Genomic DNA, 22,002 nt, shown 5'->3' with positions numbered 1-22,002 from the left:
GTGTGTTGCCACATGAGTTAATGTAGGTAATATTATTTAACATAAATGTCTTTAAATTGCTTAGAAAAGTGCCTGGCACACAGGGTATGCTCTATACATGTGTGATAAATAGAGACATGTGTGTATGCATACATACTCAGCATGGGTCCACAATTTCTGCCCTGAGAATTAGAAGACATCCGAATACCCCAGCCCACAGCAGTCACTCAGAAACTTTGCCCTCTTTGCTGATAGCTCCACACCCACACCCATGTCTGTCCCTTAGCTGAGTGAGCTGCACAGCAACAAGGCCTAGTTCAAGAAGGATGGGCAATATTTTGACCTCATCCTACATAATAAAGAGATGATGTGCTAATTAGGCTGAACAGCCGAACAGCCTTCCATGTGTCCTTCCGGACAACCTTCCAGACAAAGCTGGGGCTGAGAGGGCCAGCCCAGGCAGCTGGGGCTGCGAGTGCCAGGCCCCTTGCATGCATTTCGTGCATCGGGCCTCTAGGATTCAATAAACAACAAAGGGAGAATGAACACTTTACTCTGTCTCAGTCTCTTGGTGCACTGCAGCCTCCATATCTCAAACACGGTCTGGCCAAGATCTGGACAAACCGAAAGCAAGGAGCCTGCAGACACTGTTGAAGCAGGAGCTAATGGCATTTCCCACGTTTACTTGTGAGTCAGTGTCTGCTGCCCTTCTATCCCTTTCCCATCTCTCCAGTAAAATTTTTTTTTAATTGAGATTTCAATAAATTAAATCATAATGAGGTATACATTTCTAAAATGTGATAAAATGCTTCTCTGTAAGTATTTGTTTTAACTAACAAAATCTTTTTTTTAAGTTCCATTGTAATTTTTTTAAAATATATTTTATTGATTTTTTACAGAGAGGAAGGGAGAGAGATAGAGAGATAGAAACGTCAAGGAGAGAGAAACATCGACCAGCTGCCTCCTGCACAACCCCCACCGGGGATGTGCCCACAACCAACATACATGCCCCTGTCCGGAATCGAACCCGGGACCTTTCAGTCCGCAGACCGACGCTCTACCACTGAGCCAAACCGGTTTCAGCTGACTAACAAAATCTTAATCCAAATGAACGAAGTATTAAAAATGGAAGTTTGGAAATGAACGTGTATCAATAATTTTGAAAGGACAAAGACATTTATTCAGTTACTCCAAAGTCATACTATATATCCTGCCTCACCTACAACTGAACTAATCATTGCTAATATTTCCTTTTTTTTTTCTTTTTCAGGGAGCTGACAGATGTTATTGATCTTTCTAGGTTTAGAAAATTAAAATACTTATGGCTACATCATAACAAGGTAACATTATATTTTCTCTTTAAAGGTCTCTGTAATTAAGTTACTATCACGTTTTCATAGAGTTAATCTTTAAAAGCATTAATTTTCTGTACCTAACTTAAATGTAGGTGAGACAGTTTACAAGCATGTAGACATGCATCATGAACAGCACAGTTTGCGAGATATTTTTACACCACAACTGCTGTGTCTCCATGTCCTGTCAAAGCTGCTCGGAAGAGGCTCTTCCTTCCAGTCCCACGGCTTTTCTCACCTCTGCTACGTCATCAGAAATCTTACAGCTCATTTGAATTATAGTCACAGTTTGGAAATAAGAATGTCTAGGAGAATAGGTTAATCAACTTTTGATCTTCACTCATAAATGAGATAGCCCCTTACCTTCCCTCCCATAGCCAGCTAAGCCTGATGGCAGAGTGCCACCTGCCTTCTTTATCAGCTAAGGAGGTGTGGTGGGTTTTCTTTCCTTCTCACCTTCACCCTAATCTTCTCTAGGTTTGGTATGGAATCTCTAGGAATGGGGAGATGTGGAGGTAGAGGAAAGGCGAGGGAGAAAGTTATTTGATTTGCACCCTTTGGTACTAAAAAAAAAAAAAAAAAAAAAAAAAAAAAAAAAAAAAAAAAAAAAAAAAAAAAAAGCTTTTTCTCTTGATGGGTTATTCAGGAGCTTCCCTACTAGGTTACTCCAACTGTAATTCCTCTCTGCTGGCCACTTCTGACCGCCGCTCGCCTCTATCCCAGTGGCACTTACAACTGACTGTCTCCTGGCCTTCACAAAGCAGCCTCTTGGTCAGAGTCTCTTGTAAAGTGCCCCAGATCAATATTCCTACCACGGTCTCCCATGCAGTCCTCAGTGCTCACACACCTTTGTCCTGTCAGAGGCGAAGGGGTGGGTCCCCTCCCGGTTGCTACCCATGCTGATCTAGCCTCCTCATTAAGTGCTAAGCATTAAGCTACTGTGTCCCCAACTGCAGGGACACCCTTCAAGGTCGCTGAGTGTGGCCCCTCTATCTTCTCTTAGAGTGGGAGCCTGGGGACCTCTAAGCCATCTCCAAGCCAAAAAGCAAGACTGAACCTAAATGCAGACCCAATCATTACAGTTAGCTGGTCAGTAAGTTGTTTATTCTCAACTTTCAAAAATGTGAGTTCCCAGCAGTTTTTATTTTACTCATTGTAAACCCATTATACCATCTTAGCATTTTGAATTTAGACTTTCAAATGCCAGCTGAATAAAACGAAGGTTTCTTAAGTTTTCAGCAATAGTGTGGTTGTCAAGCAGGAGTTCAGACTCACAGCATTGAATCCTGAGGCAGCCATGTTTATGAAAATACTTCAATATCACATTGCATTTCCAGTCTTTTTCAAAATCAACTAAATAGGAAATGAAAGAGCTTCTAGTATTAAGTGTAAGCACAAGTCTCATAAGCTTGAAATGATTTCTAGAAGAACAAACACAAATAGCTTTGAGAATCAGCCAGCTAACGACTGAAATGGAAAGTACTTGCACTTATGGACATACAAGTTCAAAAGGCTTTATAGCACTCTGCCAAAAATTATCCTGGGTCACAGTGGGCGACCTCTGATGAGAAAAAGATGGAAATCACAAGGCATGGCAAAAGTGACTAATCTTTGTTTCTCATGTGTGCTCCTTGTGGTGTTCAGTTTTAAAGGAAAGAACATGTACAGATGTTGGCAATAGGTCTAAAGAGAGAGGTGATTAGGGATTTTGTAATATTTTGTGTGTGTGTGTGTGTTCTGGTAGTGGACACCATCCCACTTCCAACCAATCATTGAATGTTCAGACAGTTGACTGGCACATATGTATGTACATAGGAAGGGACTGTGTATACTGTCAACTAATTTACTTTCTTTTGTTTTTGAAGGGGCATTGGCAGGGAAGGGATGTGACAATAGGCAATATTCATTTCTTGTACTTGATTCTTTATGTTCAACAAACTAGATATTTTATTTCCAAAATTACCATCAGTTAACTTTGTTTTTAGACCCATGAACCAGAAGGTCACAGGTTCTACTCCCAGTCAGGGGACATACCTAGGTTGCAGGCTCGATCCCCAGCAGGGGGAGTGCAGGAGGCAATTGATGGATGTTTCTCATGTTTCTCTCTTATTGATGTTTCTACCTATCTCTCCCTCTCCCTTCCTCTCTCTCTAAAATCAATTGAAAATATTTTTTAAAAAAATACTTATTTAGTCCACATAACACTTTGAAAGGAGAGAATACCCAAAATAAGTTTTAAGTGGTTGTGAGTAAGTGAATAAGCTGTTGTGAGTCTTCCTATTGATCAATAGCTTACTGGTTGCTAAGTTACCACACTTTATGAAAAATTAAAATTTTCTTCAAGGTCCAAAACTCTAATGGGCATATTTAGCTATGATAGTACTTCCTCAGAGGGCCTTTGTTTCCTCTGGATATCTTCTTGCCTGGATATGATCCAGGAATCATCCTGCTAACTTGAAAATGAATCCAACATTGAGAGAAAAGCAAAGCCCAGGGAATCACTGAGAGACTAAGACTGAGGCTCTCACAAGCTCTAGACTTCTTGGTGTGTAACATAAATATATGTTCTAATTTACATATCTTTATGAGTTGCGTTTAGGAGTTATTTGGAGCCAGGAGCCAGATTTGGTACAGCTTATTCTGTACTTTGCATTTAGGCCATTGATAGAATCCTATATAATAAAAGCTCAATGACCATAACAGCCGAACAACCAGAATGACTGCTCAACCAATCACTATGAGGTGCACTGACCACCTCTTAGTCCCTCCCCCTCTACTCTCTCCCCACCCCGCCAGCAGGCTCCGATTTCTGGTTGGCAAATGGGAAACCAGAATGAGTGGTGGGGGATGCGGGATGTGCCAAGCCAAGGCCCCCACCCCACGGGTCGCCCCTCACACAGGGGCTGACCTGCGGCAGGAGTTGGGACACAAGCGGGGGGGACCAGCTGACCCCTCGGTCCCTCCTCCAGGCTGTCAGGCTCCCATCGCCCAATGGCAAATTGGGAACCCAGGTGGGTGGCAGCAGGAGGCAAGCCTGTCCGCTGACATATGGGGAATCTGACCCTGATCAAAGGCCAGATTCCCCATCTGTGGTGCCTAGGGACAGTAGCATGCATAACTTCATGCACCGGTCCTCTAGTATAACAATAAATGTGAGGGTACCTGCTCTAGTGATAAAAACAGCAAGTGCAAAGGGAGTGGCTGGTGAGGACATTGCATTTGCAAACTGCGCAGAGCAGAATGAGAGAAAGGAGTTGTCTTGGGATGCAATGACTGTAGCCTGCTGTGTTTGGAGCCCCGCATACTAGAAGGGTGAATACTTCTCCCCTAATATCTAGTGGATGATAAACACTTCTTGTCTGACCCTGAACTAGCAAACTAAATAGGTACATGTTGTTTCTAAGGACCTCCAACGCCCCAGCTTTCCTAGGTTTGCTCAGGTGACTCTGGTTCCTTCATTATGCTCCCCGAGGGCTGGTTTTCCCCTCACACCACATAGGTGTTCACTAGTTCTGCTCCTCCTCCCTTTCTGGGTCACATTTTTCTAACCTCGCCTGGTTGGATGAGTGGGAGACAACTGCATTCGGGCCTTCTCAAGATTCCCTTTCATGGCCCATCTTCTAGTGGGCCTGAGTGAGGCAATTTTCGGTCCAATTTTTATCCCTTCCAACTTTTCATAAGAAGTTGAGTCTGCTCAGACAATTGATCTGAGTGATTTATTTGTCTTTTATACTGCAATTAAGTTGTGTTCTGGTTCATTACCTCAAAAATTTTTTTCAGCTATTTAATAATAAGCCTGTAATATTGCTAGCACAATGCTAATATTTTTCTATTTCTGGAAGAACCAGCAGTACTCTGGTAGTTTCATTTGGCTCAGATTAGAATAAGCTTTTGATTAAAAAAGCAAACAAACAAACAAATAAAAAAACCTGCATGATGCCTTACCATGCAACTGTTCAAAATGGAATCTGAGTTTCTTCCCTGTAGCAAAAACCAGTTGACAAAGTTTACAAACTAAATTTAAATGAAAATGCAAAGTCTTCTAGCAAAGTCGTTGTTCATAAACTTCATTATCTGAAAAATAATTGAAATACTTATTTATAATAACATTTTTCATACAAGCTGACTAGAGAATGACTAGATTGAAGTAAACAAAATTGCCCTGAGAAAGATCCTGAGCTTATGATAATGCCATTTTTCATCTCCCAGACATCTAGTACATATTGGAAATTTGCCAGTGAGAAGATATTTATGTGTTTTAGGAAGGATTATTTGTGTTCAAGTCTAGTAAACCACAATTTTAAAATTGAAATACTTATTTTTAATGTGCTGTTTTAAATATTCTCAAAGAATTATTTCAATAGCAGTGCTCATTTTCAGATAACTTTCTGAGCTTTGTCTCATGAATTTTAATTGGTTCCTTTAATCAGGTTTGGGTATGCATATTTTAATTATTTATTTGTATATACTCTACCTTGTTAAAAAAAAAATTAGAGCAGCACAAATCCCATGGTAGAGTGTAAGACCTGTAAAAGAATAAAAAAAAAAAAAACTAGCGTGCATTCCATATAATTTGGGTTCTCGTGTGTTTCTGTTACCCGAGGCAACATTAATTATATCCCTCATGTCAACTTTGTTAAAAGAATCATATTTTGCCAAATACTTAAAATCTCCTAAAAAAAAAAAAAAAAAAAAAAAAAAAAAAAAAAAAAAAAAAAAAAAGTAAGTCAAGGTAAATGACCTAAATAAGATCTCAATGGATGGTTGTGAAATTCATAGATATGTGCACTATATATTTGGTTATTCTTAAAAATGATTTATCTCAAAAAATGATTTATCTCAGGAATGTAACCTATTTTTGGAAAAGAGCTTATACAAAAATTTTTATAACATGGAATAAATAGGAAAAAACATGAGAATGAAAGTCTGTTTATACTGGATTGAATAGTTGTAATATTTTTAAAGTATGTTTTTAAAGTATAGATTGTATTTTTAAGTATTGTATATACTTTAAACCAAGCTACACATGAACTTTTTTTTATTTTTTATTTTTTTATTAATATTTTATTGATTTTTTACAGAGAGGAAGGAAGAGGGATAGAAAGTTAGAAACATCGATAAGAGAGAATCATCAATCAGCTGCCTCCTGCACACCTCCTACTGGGGATGTGCCCGCAACCAAGGTACATGCCCTTGACCGGAATCGAACCTAGGACCTTTCAGTCCTCAGACCGATGCTCTACCACTGAGCCAAACCGCTTTCGGCTGAACTTTTTTTTTTAATTAACTGGGTAGGAAAACCAAGAAAATAATTTTAGGAATCTTGGAAATGTATTACAATTTTTCTTTTTTTTCTTTTTTTTCCTCCTATTTAATTGTGTAAAGTGTTTAAATTCTCCCCAACTAATACTTAGTTTTATGTAAATTTAGGAAATAATGTAATTTCATTATTTAAATATATAGTAATAGACCCTTTTGAATACCACATGATTATAGAATTTTTCAGAATTTTATCATATTGTTTAATCACTGATCTATAGTTCTTTGCTCCTAGGTGTTAACCTTGGTACCACTGACTTTTTGAACTGGCTGATTCTTGATTGTGGGGGCTGTTCTGTGTATTTTTTAATATTTAGTAGCGTCACTGGCCTCTACCTGCTATATCCTAGAAGACTTTCCCCGAGAAGTGACAACTTAAAATATTTCTAGACATTGACAAATACCCGTTGGGGAAAGATTGTCCTCTCCTGAGAATCAGCCAATTCAGTAGACATAGTGATCTATAGAACCTAAGTCAAAACATGTTATTCCTCTGCTCCAAACCTCCATTGATTTCCTGTTAATTTCAGCCAACTGCTTACACTAACCCGCAAGGCCCCACACAAGTAGACCCTGATGACATCTGACCTCATTCCTCACTTCACTTCCTGGCTCACTCTGATCCAGCCACACCAGGCACTGTACTGTCCCTGGCCTGGACACTGGCTAGACCTCTGGTGCTCCTCTTACATGCCCCTCATCAAGAGTTTGTTCAAGACCGGCTAGTGTGGCTTAGTGGTTGAGCACTAAGGTCACGGTTCAATTCCTAGTCAGGGCATATGCCTAATAGCAGACTCCATCCCAGCAGGAGGCAGTCAATCAATGATTCTCTCTCATTGATGTTTCTATCCCTCTCTCTCTCTCCCCCTCTATCTCTGAGATCAATGAAAACATATTATAAAAAAGAGTTTGTTCAAATATTACCTCCTCTTTGAGGTAATATTTAAAATATAGCACTACCTTAATACTAGCACTCCAACTATCTATACTTTCCAGATCCAATGAGTCTGTATGGGGCAGAATGTGTGTGAAATGTTTTTAGAGCAAAATGTCTAGGTAGGCCTTTTTACAGAAGCTTTGGAAACCATGCAAGGGAGTTTGGTTGAGATATGGTAAGAGGAGTTTATGTCAAGTTCTCTAAAAACATCCTTTTTACCATACCATCTTCAAAGACAATTCAGATGTAAATTAATAGCCCAGACCAAAGGTCACAAATAACTAAAAATAACAGCAAACATCTAATTTCTATTATCCATATAGATAAAAGCCTGATAGGCAAAGTGTCCATTTGGGAGTTCATTCTCTCACTATGACATATGCTGACCACCAGGGGGCGGCATAGAATGAAGGAAGGCCCCTGTCAGCAGCCAAAAGGCCCTGATGGGCCCTGATCACTAGTCAGGCACCAGGCCTTTAGTCTTACTATAATTTTATATGTATATGTAATTATTGTAGAAAGTAAATTGTTCTCTAACTCTCATTTTCAGCTCCATGAAATAACATTTCTAACTAGAAACTATTGTCTGACAGAATTGTATCTAAACAACAATGCAATTATTGACATTGAAGGTATGTCTAAATTTTCTCATCGAATGAGTTTCAATTAAGTAATAACTTTTAACTTTGCCATTGCTAATGGCATGCAAAAATCTGTTTTAACATTCCTGTTGAAAATATATGATGGAATCTATTATTTTTTAACATTATGTACATTTCATTTTAAGAAATGTTCTTTTAATTATAGTTTTAATGAAATCTTGTCTGTGTCTTGATATTCAAAAGGTAAATTAATATTTTTGACAGAAAAATTTGCCATTCTATTGTACAGTTGGACAAACTAGATACCATGGAAACACATTTTAACAATATTTGGGAGCATTTATAAATATAACAACTTTATAAATAGTCTTAATGTTTTTATTGGCTATAATTTTTACCAGTCAAATTCTTTCATTATGAATTAATTGTGTATGTGTAACAATCTCTAAACTGACAATTTCAAACCAGGTATAAAAGTACATGATGTACTATGTTCATGAAATATGAAGAGGTACAACACAAAACATTTTTATTTAATATTATATATAATAGAATCAAAATGTCAAATTTTAATATCCCATGTCCCATGAAGAAAGAAAAGTCTGCCAATTAAGGTATGATGTGGCTATCCCAAAGATACAACCCACTTTTACTTATGTTAAAAATGTGGGAAATTTTTAAATTTAGAATCAAATTATATGAGTATTTGGTTTTGTGTGATGTAAAGAAAATATTTTGGGCAGTTATGCAAAATTTCTATTTTTATTGTTGGCTCTATGATAGGTGTTCCCATTCCCACCATGTTCCTCTTACATCCAGCCCCAACCTACCCCCCCTTCCCTTTGACCATCACCACAAGGTTGTCTGTCTCCATGGGTTATGCATATATGTTCTTTGGCTAATACTTTCTTCTTTGGGGAGAGATATTCAATTGAATGAGTATTCCCTTGATTGGCATTATAAATCTAAGAAACATTGGAGAAACAGAACAAAACAAAAAAGAAAATAACCCTTCTAAAATAAAACAAAAAAAATCATTACTATAGGGGGGAAAAAAAGCTATAAAGCAATAACACTGAAAAGAAATGGATTCTACATTCCCACATTATACTCAATTAATTGAATTCTTATGCTTTGTTCTTTTCTTAATGGTAATTCACAATATTATTGATAATAATTCTTTCTTTTACCAACTGTAATGTATTCTTTTATTGTGTTTAATTGGCATTAAAAGTATTTAAAATCTTGTAAAAAAATTTTTTTAGGCCTGCACTATTTGCCTTCATTGCATATACTGATGCTGCACCACAATGAGTTAACAAACATCGATGCAACAGTGAAGGAATTAAAGGGAATGCTAAATCTGAAGATCCTAAGTATGAATTTGCACTTTTATATTACTATAAGTTAAAATAGTAAAACACAGAACATTTTTAAATTTTCTCATTTAAATTAGATCAATAACTAAATTACTTAGGTATTCCTGAAAACAAGACTAGATCTCTTCCTTTTAAAAATATGTTTTGGAAAGAACAATAGGTGGGGGGGGGGGGGGAATTTGTGGAATTATATGGCATGCCAAATGAAAGTGACAAAAGATGATTTACACATTTAAATCAGTGGTTTGGGTTTTAGCTCAGAAGTAAGTTTTAGCACATATTATATGATCCAATTCATATGACATGCCCGTCTATCAAGAAAGCAGGGAACTATTTTAAAATAGATCAGTGTTTTCCCAGGGCTGGGGTGGGAGGGGGGGAGGGAAGAGATGAGGGACAGGGGAGTGACATCTAAAGAACTAGGGGTGTGGAGTTTCGTTTTGGGATGATGATCATGTTCTAAAGTTGACTGTGGCAATGGTTACCCAGCTCTGTGAGTATACCAAAAAACATGAATTATGTGTACTTTCAGTGGATGAATTATATTCATAAAGCTGACACCTCCCCCAAAGTAAATTTTTATTTAAGCTTTAACTGGGTGAACAGCAAACTTCATTCGTGAAGACTGAATTACACCCCGCAAGAAGCTGGACTCACGATGGGAAGGAAGCATAAGTATGAAATAGGTTGGAAAAATAAATAATGCCTGGTTCCTACTCTCAATAAGCTTATAGTATTGGAGGATAAATAAACCAATACACAATCACAGTACAGGCCAAATGGTTCTAGAAGTGCTAAGGGAAAAGATGCTCAGAACAATGAATGAGTTTTCAAACTTTAGAGTTTGGAAACTTTTTAAAATAATGCCATGAAATGAATGTTGTTTTTCTCCTATTATTTTGTATTCATGTCTCAAAATTGTTTGAGATAGTATTTTGAATATGTATCAACTGACATTGAGGGTGCAGGTTCTAATCAGATCAATACATTAATAGTGATTAAAGTTTTCATGTATTTTCAGTGGTAATCAATTACATGTACTGTATTTAGGAGAAATGATTCATGTGCTTATAAGTGAATTCTTTGCCCTCAACTGTTAATATTAAACCAAGTTCATGGCAATTTCATGCTTTTGTGATGTGAGAAGGCCTGTGAAAGACTCAGAATTTGCTTGCATGTTTGAATTATCCTGCCCTTCTGTGCTGAACAAATGTTTTTGTATTTAAAAGACTGGTTATGCTAGACCCGGAATTCTCACTTATCCTTACTTTTCTGTAAAATGGGCTAATAGCTACTTATCAGGATTTCTTCAACTATTCAGCTATTTCTGTAAAAGCTATTTTTAAAAAAGCATTTTTTGACAATAATGTTATTTTGAAGTGGCAACAAAAATAAAAATTGCTTTATTGTGGATTTGTTAATTAGATAATGAGTTAAGATGCCCAATCTAGAAATTCTGCTGGATACTAATTAAATTTAAAATATAACTGACATTTTAAATAATAATCATTATAACGTATTGAATGTCTTTCCTGTTGAGAAAATGCTTTCTTAGAATATTCTGATTCAAATCTTCACAGAAATCCTTAGTAGTTTGTTTAAAGCTCTGAGCCTTCCTTGTATTTTCACCACTTGAGTAGCTTTACAACAAACTACTAAGACATGTACAATTATGCCTCATTTTTTTTCCTGTTACTATTATTTATGTATTCATTCATTCAATAAATATTTATCACTTATTCATTTGTTAAGTGATAATTCAACAAATATTTACCAGGTGTCGCAATGTGGCACTCTGCTAGATGGGGACACAAAAGTGACCAGGAAATACCTTGTCTGGACCTTTATGTTACTTGCAGTTTTATAACTCTCAGGCAAAGTATTTCATGGAGTTGAAAGGGCTTGATTCAAAACTAATTGGACAACTTGCTCAAGGTAAGAACTCAGTTTAAGTAAACTTATTTTACAATACAAAATTTGGAGGTTAGCAATCAAGGTTTCCCTGGTCATAGTCAACAGGATGATGTGCCGGCCCCAGGAACGAGGGAGCCTCCACCGGCCCAGCCCTCTTGTCTGTGGAGTGTGTATTTGAACACTGAACTGTGTCAGCCCTGAGTGTGGTGAAGGCGAGGCTTTTTCTCAACCTGGCAATATATAATGTCCGTATCATGACCTGTCACAACAGTTGAAGAGGCCTCTGCTCAAAATCATAGTGATGGAATTCAAGTTCTAGAACTATAATCATTCCAACTGAGAATCTTGTAGTGGAATCATATTTTAAAGTGGAGAAAATGACTGCTAATTATATTTGTGCAGTAATGTCCTCAGATTAAGTTTCTATGAACTTCATTTGCGATCACTGATTAGATTCAGCTCATTAACTATGAGAAGTTCATGTATTTTGAAATGTTTAAAACTTTTGTCTTTTCAAGTTGTAAAACCATGTAAAATGCTCAAGTGTCTTTATTATTCCACTTCAAGTGCAAGTTCTTCAGAGGGTGAGAAGATTGCCTGGAGGTAAACCTCTAATCCATTTCAGCATGCACCCTCTACTGGCATTTCTGAGGAGAATTGCCAAGAGATGGCCCAGGAGACTGAGCCTGGGAGCTTCAGGGAGGCCTGAAACCAGCAGCAGGGTGTGAGGTCCTGGAAGCTGGATTCCTGACTTCCTAGCTAAGTCAGGAGGGCCCCACCTCATCTCTCCAGGCGGTCTACCTCCCCCTACCCCCACCCCCACCCCCACCCAGCCCTCCTTCCCCAGCTCCATTTTCCTCTTCCCTTCCCACCTCCACGCTCCTTCTACAGCTGGCTCTGCCTGTGTGAATGACACACTTCCTGGCTGATGACACTCACTGACTTTCAGGCCCCTGCCTTTCTCCCAGCCCAGACAGAACAAAACACCAACAGCAACAAAGTCCTCACACTTTTGTGCTCTTAAACTTTTAGTCTCCGCATTTCTCTCCAATTTTCTGTGTTTCATTAGCTTCACTACTGGAGAGGACACTTAGAAGCCGACATTGCATAATGTTTTAAGACTTGCTTCTTAGCAAGCTCTAAGGACTCACCATTGAAAACAGAGAGTGCCCTTTTCAACAGAGGGTCTTCATTTTCTACAGGCTCTGTTCTTCAACGCTTTCTACCTCCCCTCATTGGGCCCCCGTCCACTGTTGATGGCAAACAGCCAGGGCATGAGGAGGGGTACTCCGCGGTCACGGTGGGACTGCGATCTCAGAGGTCTCTTCATTTAGACCTCTTTTCCTGAAATGTCCTTCAAGGGTAGGGACACCCCTCCAAAAGCAAAATAGGACAGTCCCCCAACAGTAAGAGCCAGCTGGGTTTTCCACTGCTGTATGACCCCTCCACTCTGTTCAGATCCTGCTTTAGCGGTGTTCAGTGGCCACAGAGTTTAGTTAAAATAAGATGGCGATAATCTTGGAGCTGATGACCTTACTAAGTAATCTTGAGCCAGAACCTTAAAATCCTGGTGTCTGGTCACTGGTATCTGAACTTCCTCCATGGCTGTTCTGTACAGGCACATGATACAACTGCTTTAAGCTTCTCTCCATCATTCTCCAAAACGGGTATGTTGGTACGTTGTTAATTACACCAACTTCCTTCAGAGGTGGTCTTAAAAACATGTGGGTTCATTTAAATTATGATTTTAAATTTTGCTTTCAAAGTTTAAGCACTTGAACTGAAGCCAATTAATTAGACAACTATTTTTTTCTCTTCTGTTTCAATAATAAGTAGATTCACACATGTGACTCAAGTATCTCAAGTGTGTGCAGTAAGGTAGTAAGAGACATTTTGATATATTGTGTGAATGTAAATTGCTTAGGCTCAGAATCCCAAATTAAGATAAGCAAGACAGTGCTGGCGCCACTGAGGTGTACTCTATAAGTAGCCTAGAGGGAAGGCGGATTAACTAGTATTAACCTATTGAAAGTGAAAGTGTAAGCAATTTTGCTTCATACTTTCTAAAAGAATGTACCCCATACATCACGGAAGTCTTTCAGAACTTTCAGACACAGGAAACCAGTTTCATATCTTAGAAACTTAATCTATGGTAATTTTAGTAACATCAATCCAAAACTCATAAATCCAAAATGTGAAATGCTTAAAAGTATAGAAGGAAAGGGGGGGGGAAAAAAAAAGACAGTTAAAAATAAGATTGCTTCCTTCAAAAATTGAAGAGCTAGGGGAAAAGTGAAGAATAAAGATGAATTGCCTTTCAAATTATTTAATTTTATTTATTTTTTAAAGTTAATTCAAGCAGAGCTTGGGCTTAGTAGCAGAGTTTTCAGACTTACTGTCACTTAGCTTTTATTTTATGATGAAATGAATGTTGAACCATAATAAGCACATCGAATTTTTAGTATTGAGACATTTTCTTAAATTAATATAATAGCAGTAAATCCAATCTGAAGCCTGAAGTGTTTTTTTTTTTTTGTTTTTTTCATGTTTATATAAAGATGTTACTTAACTAAGCACTAGGAGACAAAATCAAGCAAAGAAATGAAATGGTAGTCAAGCCATTTTGGCTCAGTGGTTGGGGAACATGTCCAGGTTGCCACCTGGATCCCCAGTAGGGTGCATGCAGGAGGCAGCTGATCAATGAGTCTCTGTCATCATTGATGTTTCTCTCTCTCCTCCCTTCTTCTCTGACATCAATAAAAATATATATTTTTAAAATAAAATAAAAAAGAGATGATAGAGTAATGTGCTCGGAGGGAAAAGAACATATGCAAAGTGTACGGAAGTAATGTCACTGGATGATGTTGGTACATCTTCCGTTAACATCATATGCAAAGGCCAATTCTGCTCTCAGCTGCTATAATGAATGAGAGGGTTACAAGATGTCAGATGCCATTCTCCAAGATAGGAACCAGAGCAGACTTTTGCACTAAAAAATATGTGACTTTTTCTTCCTCCTAAACTCTCATTAAAAACCATTGTGTTTTGCTTTTGTATCTTTAAAGGGTGTCCTTTTCTGTTCTCTTTCTGGCTCAAACTATTATACAATACATGATCCCAGTGGATCTTTTTAAATCTGTCTTTATTACTGGTGTAATATACATCCATTCTATTCTCTGTCCTGTAGTTATAATTATTTGTTACCACTTTAAATTCCTTCTCTTTTAAAATTAAAATTCAAGTCAGTTTTGCCCTTACTTAAGAAATCTTGAAAAACATCCATTTCATTTTTTCCTCTCATTCACTCCCAATACATACATATTTCCTTTCTTTGAAATGTTTTTTTGGTCATTCTACATTGTCTTTTATGCCTTTCCTCGGTCTTAAAACTTTTGCTTATGATGCACCTGATGTCTTTCATTGCCTACTTTAAATCCTAAAACTTATCTTTTCCCCAGGGAATAGCTAAATGTAATGATTTTATTAACCATAAAAGTTTATATTTGTACAACAAATATTAAAACATTTGATTAACTACCAATACAATATCTAGATGATTTACTTTTTCTGTTTTTATCTAAATAGTTTATTGTGTTTTAAGCATGCCCTCCCATCTTTAGGTTGCAAAATGTTTTCTATAAGTGTTAATCAGTTTTTTGTGGATTTTTAATGCTTAATATTTTCATGATTTTATCAAGCTTGCTTGTATTTTATAGATAGTCAAATGCTACAGCAGTACTGCTTAATTTAATATAGGAGCCTCATGGTTGAAAGTATAGTGATACACTAACTGGAGCTCTTTCTGCTACTGCCATCTAGTGGTCCTCCCTAGATGTATTTTCCAGAAGTACAGTATTTTTTTTTTTTAATTGCTTGTAGGCAGAATCCAATAGATATCCAACTAGAAGTCATAAAAGTTTTATTTTATGTTGTATTGAAAACCTTGTTGAATACTACCTAAATAATAATATGAAAAATACTTTACCTTTTCTATGAAAATAAAATCTTCACAACTTACTAGTTGAAGACTTTTTTTTTTTTTTTTAATGTTCCAAATGCTGATGCCTAAGGAATGTGACGTCAGAAGTGCCAGGAACTCTTCTACATGCACATGCCTCCCCCGCCCCGCCACTGTGCTAGCCAGCATGGCTCATGAGGTGTGCCAGCACCTGTGCACAGCACAGCTGAGCCCCTGCACCTGGCCAGGGGTAGACACGACGCAGCATCCACACTTGCTCATCTCTGCCCCTGATGAGATCTGAAGCTGCTACTGGCATTTAATATTCTGAACTGTGTGCAATGGTTATGCAGTGGAGAAAGAAAATTACTAGAGCCAAAACCGGTTTGGCCAGGGGATAGAGCGTCAGCCTGCAGACTGAAAGGTCCCAGGTTCAATTCTGGTCAAAGGCATGTACCTTGGATGCGGACACATCTCAAGTAGGTGGTGTGCAGGAGGCAGCTGATTGATGATTCTCTCTCATCGATGTTTCTAACTCTCTATCCCTCTCTCTTCCTCTCTGTAAAAAAAAACAATAAAATATATATTTTTTTTAAACAAAAGAAAACTATTAGAACAGTGCCCAGCATCTCTGCCCATCTCTACACAGGCATCCCTGTGACTTTTGAGGCTGTAAGAAGAGAATCAAGTGAACAAATATTTCGATAAAGAACAGTATCAAGACCCCTGATAGCTAGTTCTTCCTGACTAATTAGCTTATGGATGTCTTAAAAGTGTTCTCACGTGTGGTAGATTTCGGACAACGATACGTCCCCTGCATTTAGCACAGTTCCTTTAGACAATAAGTACTCAAAATATTTGTTGAATAAATGAATTGAACAGGTAGGAAAAGTAAATGCTCCTCTGAATAATTAAGGTTTTGCTGAGGATGTTGATTTGGTCTGTGAAGCAGAGCTCAACATGTCCTTATGTTTTCTATGCATCCTGTGATTGTCCACATTTTATTAAATGATGAATGGAATTAATTTTGAAATCTGACATCTTTGCAGGTCTCTACCAAAACCCTTTTTGCCAATATAACCTGTATCGTTTATATACCATCTACCACCTTCCAGGAGTAGAGTTGCTTGACCGAAAACGTAAGGATGCCTTTTACTTGCAGATAAATATTTGAGTGGCAGTCATAATTCAGTGGTTTAAAAATGTTGAATATATTTGAAAACAAATTTCTGTGTGAATGAAAGTTTTAAGATTTTTATTGGAAGGTTTGCTCTATGAAACCTGCCCTACTTCAGGAATGTATGCCTCTTGACCACTGTCTTGGAAAGGTCACCTCATTGAGTGTGAGGACAGGTGTCTGAATTCTGTGTTAGACACTAGTGTGTTAAATGTCAAACCACTTACCCACTAGTATCTTAACTTCTTATTTCAAAAATGAGAGAACTGGATTAAATCTCTTAAGGTATATTTAAGTTCTAAAAACCATGTACTTTGAAATTCTGTAAACATATACACTGAGTGGCCAGATTATTATGATCTCTGAATGCATAATAATCTGGCCACTCAGTGTGTGTATAAAGGCCCAGTGCATGAATTAGTGCATGGCCAGCAGGAGGGGACATGGGCGGGTGGCCAGCCTGCCTGCTGGTTGAATTCCTGGTCGAGGAACAATTTGCATTATTAGCCTTTGTTATATAGGATATACCCTGATACTCTGCATTCAGAGATCATAATAATCTGGCCACTCAGTGTATATTAAATGCATATTATCAAAGATAAGTTCTTTATGAATATATCTTTAGACATTATAGATAAACCAGTATGTCTGATTCATATAAGCTACAAAAATGATCAGTGCATCAAGTTATTTATTCTTAGAGGCCTGCTTTATCAATCTGTCTACTTACCTTTCTGTCTCTAGGTTTGAACATTCTTTTTTTAAAATTTTTTTAATTTTATTTTTTATTAAATTATCATCCGTGTACATATTTTACCATTGCCCCCCCCATACATACCCACCCTCAGTTTGAACATTCTTAATAATTACTGAGCACCTTCTTAATGAGGATTTATCAAAACCTTATGTTTATGCCTTCTCTTCCCACAGCCCGGAGAAAAAGAGGGATGTATCAGAGTTGTGATGTCAGTCATCCACGGTGATGTGTTAGAAAGGGTCTGGGAGACATTAGGGTTGGTCATGCCTGTGACCTGAGGGGCATATATTGGGCACTTGTAAGTTTGTGGAGTTGACCATGATAGCCCTTTACAAATTAGTTTTGACAGGATGTTCACATTTAATAATTCAGATAAAAATACAGGGTGTCCCCCCCAAAAATGTATACTTTAACAGTTGTTAGCTCAATTTTGAAAATGAAATGTGTTTTAATAAACACTGCCTTTATAATTATTTAAAATGTGTGTATATGTTTTTTGGGGGACACCCTATCTTTTTTAAGGTGTTCAAATCTGTTTTGAATTACTCTGCATAACTATTTTTAATGCTATGCAATAACATTACTTTTTGCATTTATCAGAAGTTACAGAAAAAGAAAGAAGATCAATGATTACCATTTTTAACCATAAAAAGGCTCATATTGTTCAATCAATCGCATTCAGAGGAAAAGTAGATGCCTCATGGGATCCTAGATCACCTTTTAAGCAAAAAAAAGCCAGCAGGGTACCTAAAGGTATTTTGCAAAAGAAATGAAATTATAATTTCTCAAACTTTTGGATAATTTGATAATAATAATAACTGTAATTTATAATAAGTTAAGTACAAACACAGTGAAACAAATATTATTAATTTATTTAGTCAAATTAAAGGGATATGCAATTCTTATCTTCATTTACATATATTAAATTAAATGAGATGATATAATAATAATGAGATATTACACTGAATTCCTTACCCCAGTATCTAGCACAGTATAAAGGGATCAGTTAGTAAACTATGATTGTTATTATACCACTGTCACTAGACAGTTTCACCAATTAAGGCGATAAGTTTTTGATAATATAGAAAATATATTCAGGAGAAATAAAGATCATCCATGATTTCTCCATCCAGAAATAAACAGTTAATATTTTTGTTATTATATGCAAGTATAAGCTGATGTTTTATTAATTGGAATTAATTTCTTGTATGTAATAGAAATCCAACTACAGTGATTTACACAAATAGAGGTTTATGTTTCTCACATAGTAAAGAAGTACAAAGGCAGGGTTCCAGGTTAGTGTAAAGTCATTGACGTCATTAGTGTTCAAAAATGTAACTATCTTTCGTTCTACTATTCTTAGTGTGCTTTATGGTTATAAGGTGGCTGCTGCACCATATAAAGAGGGATTTAAAAAGATACAAAGACAAAAGCCTTTTTCTCATGACACTTTGCAAGCATACATTTGAAAATGAAAATACATTCTAGAACAGATTTTCTAAAAATAAAGGGAAAAATATTATATTAAATTGGAAAAGAGTTTGAAGAAAAAAACCCAGAATGCAGCTGAGAGAAAGATATAGAAAACTAGCTGTTGAGATAAGCAAATATTAGACAGGTAAGGTTTGATATAAGTTTAATAATCCTGAAGGGACCAAAAAAAAAAAAAAATAGAGAAATTGGGGAGATGATAATGTGTGAAGTAATAATGGCTGAGAATTTTCCAAATTTGGTAAATGATATAAATCCTTAGATTCATCAGACAAAACTATTCCAAAGGAATAAAAGACTAATAACAAAAATCCACATCAAAGGCAATATTATCATAAAATAGAGAGGAAATGTAAATTTACCTACCAATGAATGATTTGTAGATTCACAAGCTTCCCAACTGCAATTATGGAAGTCAGAAAATAGTGCTCTAATACCTTTAAAATGCTAAGGAAAAGTAATAGTCAGCCAAGAATTCTACAACCGGCTAAATTATTATTTAAGTCAGAGCAAGAAAAGAAGAAGAAAAATGAGGGCAAAATCGGAACTTTTCCCTTAACTATTGTGATATTTTTCTAATATAGAAAAAAAATGAAAGAATGTTAAACTGTATATGCCTATGTATATTCAATAGTAATATTCTGCCATATTCACCACCCTCCATTTATACTTTGCCTTATGTAAACTGGAAAAATAAAAGTATTATTGAATCATTTAAATTCTTCAGCCACAGACATTATGACATTTCACTCCTAGCTCGGCCTGTAAATTTTAAAATGGCATTGTCCTATTGAACCACAATGCCATTATCACACCTAAGAAAAGTAACATTTATATTATTGAATATGTAATCCATATTCAAATTTTCCTAGTTACAAGATGGCTTCCATAGCTGCTTTTTCGAACCAGAATTCAGTCAAAATTCATCATTGTAGTTGGCTCTTAGGGCTCTTTAATCTCTTTTAATTTAGAATAGATCCCAAAATTGTTTCCACGACTTTGCGAAGCGACTTTGCGAAGCGACCAGGCCAGTTATAACAATGTAGAATTTACATGATTGTTTCCCCCAAGTGTCATTTAACTTGTTGCTTCACCCCTATTTGTCCCATAGAATGGAAGGAATGACTGGAGGACATGTTCTGGATGCAGAATATAGTGCAGAGCTGTGGCTCTCCAGGTGTGGTCCCCAAACCACCAGCAGCGGCAGCAGCCGCACATAACAACGATTGGTTACAAATGTTAATGCTTGCCCCAAATGAGAGCCACTCCGTTAGAAATTACTCCAGGGTGGCGCCCAGGAAGCTGTGCTTTTTAGCCTTTCCCGGGGTCTGTGCATTCTCCAGTTAGTGACCAACCAGTGTAGAGGCAAGAGCACGAGCTTTGAGGCCAGGTTCCCCTGGGTTCGAGCACCATCACTGCTAGTCAGTCAAAGCTGCATCTTAGACATTCGTTTGCTTCAGCTCTCTGATCTGTGGGAGGCTTGCGTCAGCACTTGTGAAGGGAAGGATGCCATCCGCTCCTCTCTGAAGGCAGAGGCCTCGTGCTCCCTGCTGCTTATGGACTGGCAAGAGCTCGCACTGTGGGCTTTGGTGGCCTAACAGGTGCTGCCACATTCCATCTCTGGCCTGGCGCTAGGTCTTCTGAAGAGGAATAAACAACGCAGTGACAGTCTCTGTAAGATACCAGAAGGCCAAGCTTTGAGGACTAGCCTCTGAGCGCCAGAGCTAGGGAAGATGGAGAGTCTTGTGATCTAGGATTTGTTTATTCCATTTCTTTGAAGTTAATGCCAAGAATCCAAATGGTTTAAACTGCCCTAAACATTTCTCCTCAGTTGGTCTATTATTCCATTTGTAAATGCATGTGACTATCTAAAAAAAGAAGAAAAAAAAGGATCAGTTTCTGTATATAAGACTCAGTATCTCAATTATAAAAATTCCCACTTGGATTCTATTATTAATTAAATTGATTAAGCATTCTGTCCTCATGTTTTGAGATTTTTATTGCATTTAAAAATCTGCCTCAAAACCTAAGACAAGCCTAAGGCACTATATCTAAGAGAAAGTTTTGTTGTAGGGTTTGGTATCAAGGTATTTTTGATGGATTGGATTATTCATTGAAATGCTTGCTTGAAAACCAGAGAACTATGTTCTTGGCTTTTTCTTTACAGCATTGTTCAATTGTTTTAAAATGCTAAGTAAACATTTGAAAGATACTAATTTAGAAATTATTTTTTTAGGTTTTTCATTTGCGAATAATGTAAGCAAGTAAGTGATTTTAACTTTAACTTCATTATTGGATTATTTATTTCATAATTCTGTTACCCCCTAAAATACTCCCACTTCCCAAAATAGATTTTAATGTGTTGATAAAAATGACTATCTCTTCAATAGAAAAAAATGCTATCTTTCTGTGATGAATTCAAGCTATGTATTCACATTTGACATGCTTACAATTTAATATTATTTTTATAACCTAAAATAAATAAAAATGTGATTGGCTTTATAAAATAAACCTTAATAATTATTAGCTATTATGGATGAGAACCTTTATCTTTCTTGTTTACTGTTCCCCTAAATATTCCCAGTGACAGCAATTATTAGTATTTTACATTCACTGGAATTTACATTTTCAAAAGCAAATACTTCATTAAACAATAAAAAAATATTTCAAATTCATGAATATGGATGAATTTAAAAACCATTACTCTTTTAATTTTCAACTTCGGAATTATGTTTTGATTCAGTGTTGAAAAATATTATCCCCAAGCACATTTATAAAATATAGCATAATATAGGAAATGTTCCAATAAAATGTATACAAAATACTAATATACATACAAGATCTAGAAATATTTTAATCATTTCATTTAACACTGGTTTAAAACATGAATGTAGCCGAAACTGGTTTGGCTTAGTGAATAGAGTGTCGACCTGCAGACGGAAATGTCCCAGGTTCGATTCCGGGCAAGGCATGTACCTTGGTTGCAGGCGCATCCCCAGCTGATTGATGATTCTCTCTTATCGATGTTTCTAACTCTCTGTGCCTCTCTCTTCCTCTCTGTAAAAAAATCAATTAAATATATTATTAAAAAAAACATGAACGTATACATTTGTGAGACCTAAACTGTAATAGCTGAT

The 22,002-nt window shown here is 36.8% G+C and overlaps 1 protein-coding gene across 1 annotated transcript in view; it reads left to right on the top strand.

Annotated features, from left to right (window-relative positions):
* Positions 1 to 22,002, top strand: part of LRRC72 (leucine rich repeat containing 72) — a 116,988-nt gene that overhangs the window by 94,328 nt on the left and 658 nt on the right. Inside the window, exons 4-9 of the mRNA XM_045578193.1 lie at positions 1,250 to 1,319; positions 8,138 to 8,219; positions 9,455 to 9,565; positions 16,490 to 16,579; positions 17,975 to 18,127; positions 21,102 to 21,129. Coding sequence (XP_045434149.1) covers positions 1,250 to 1,319; positions 8,138 to 8,219; positions 9,455 to 9,565; positions 16,490 to 16,579; positions 17,975 to 18,127; positions 21,102 to 21,129 — 534 coding nt within the window. The remainder of the gene's footprint in view (positions 1 to 1,249; positions 1,320 to 8,137; positions 8,220 to 9,454; positions 9,566 to 16,489; positions 16,580 to 17,974; positions 18,128 to 21,101; positions 21,130 to 22,002) is intronic.

Source organism: Pipistrellus kuhlii, unplaced genomic scaffold (assembly GCF_014108245.1).
Source record: "Pipistrellus kuhlii isolate mPipKuh1 unplaced genomic scaffold, mPipKuh1.p scaffold_m20_p_10, whole genome shotgun sequence".
In the NCBI taxonomy this organism is placed as follows: Eukaryota; Metazoa; Chordata; class Mammalia; order Chiroptera; family Vespertilionidae; genus Pipistrellus; species Pipistrellus kuhlii.
The sequence above is the reverse complement of the archived record's forward strand: the minus strand, read 5'-3'. Positions and strand labels throughout refer to the sequence as shown.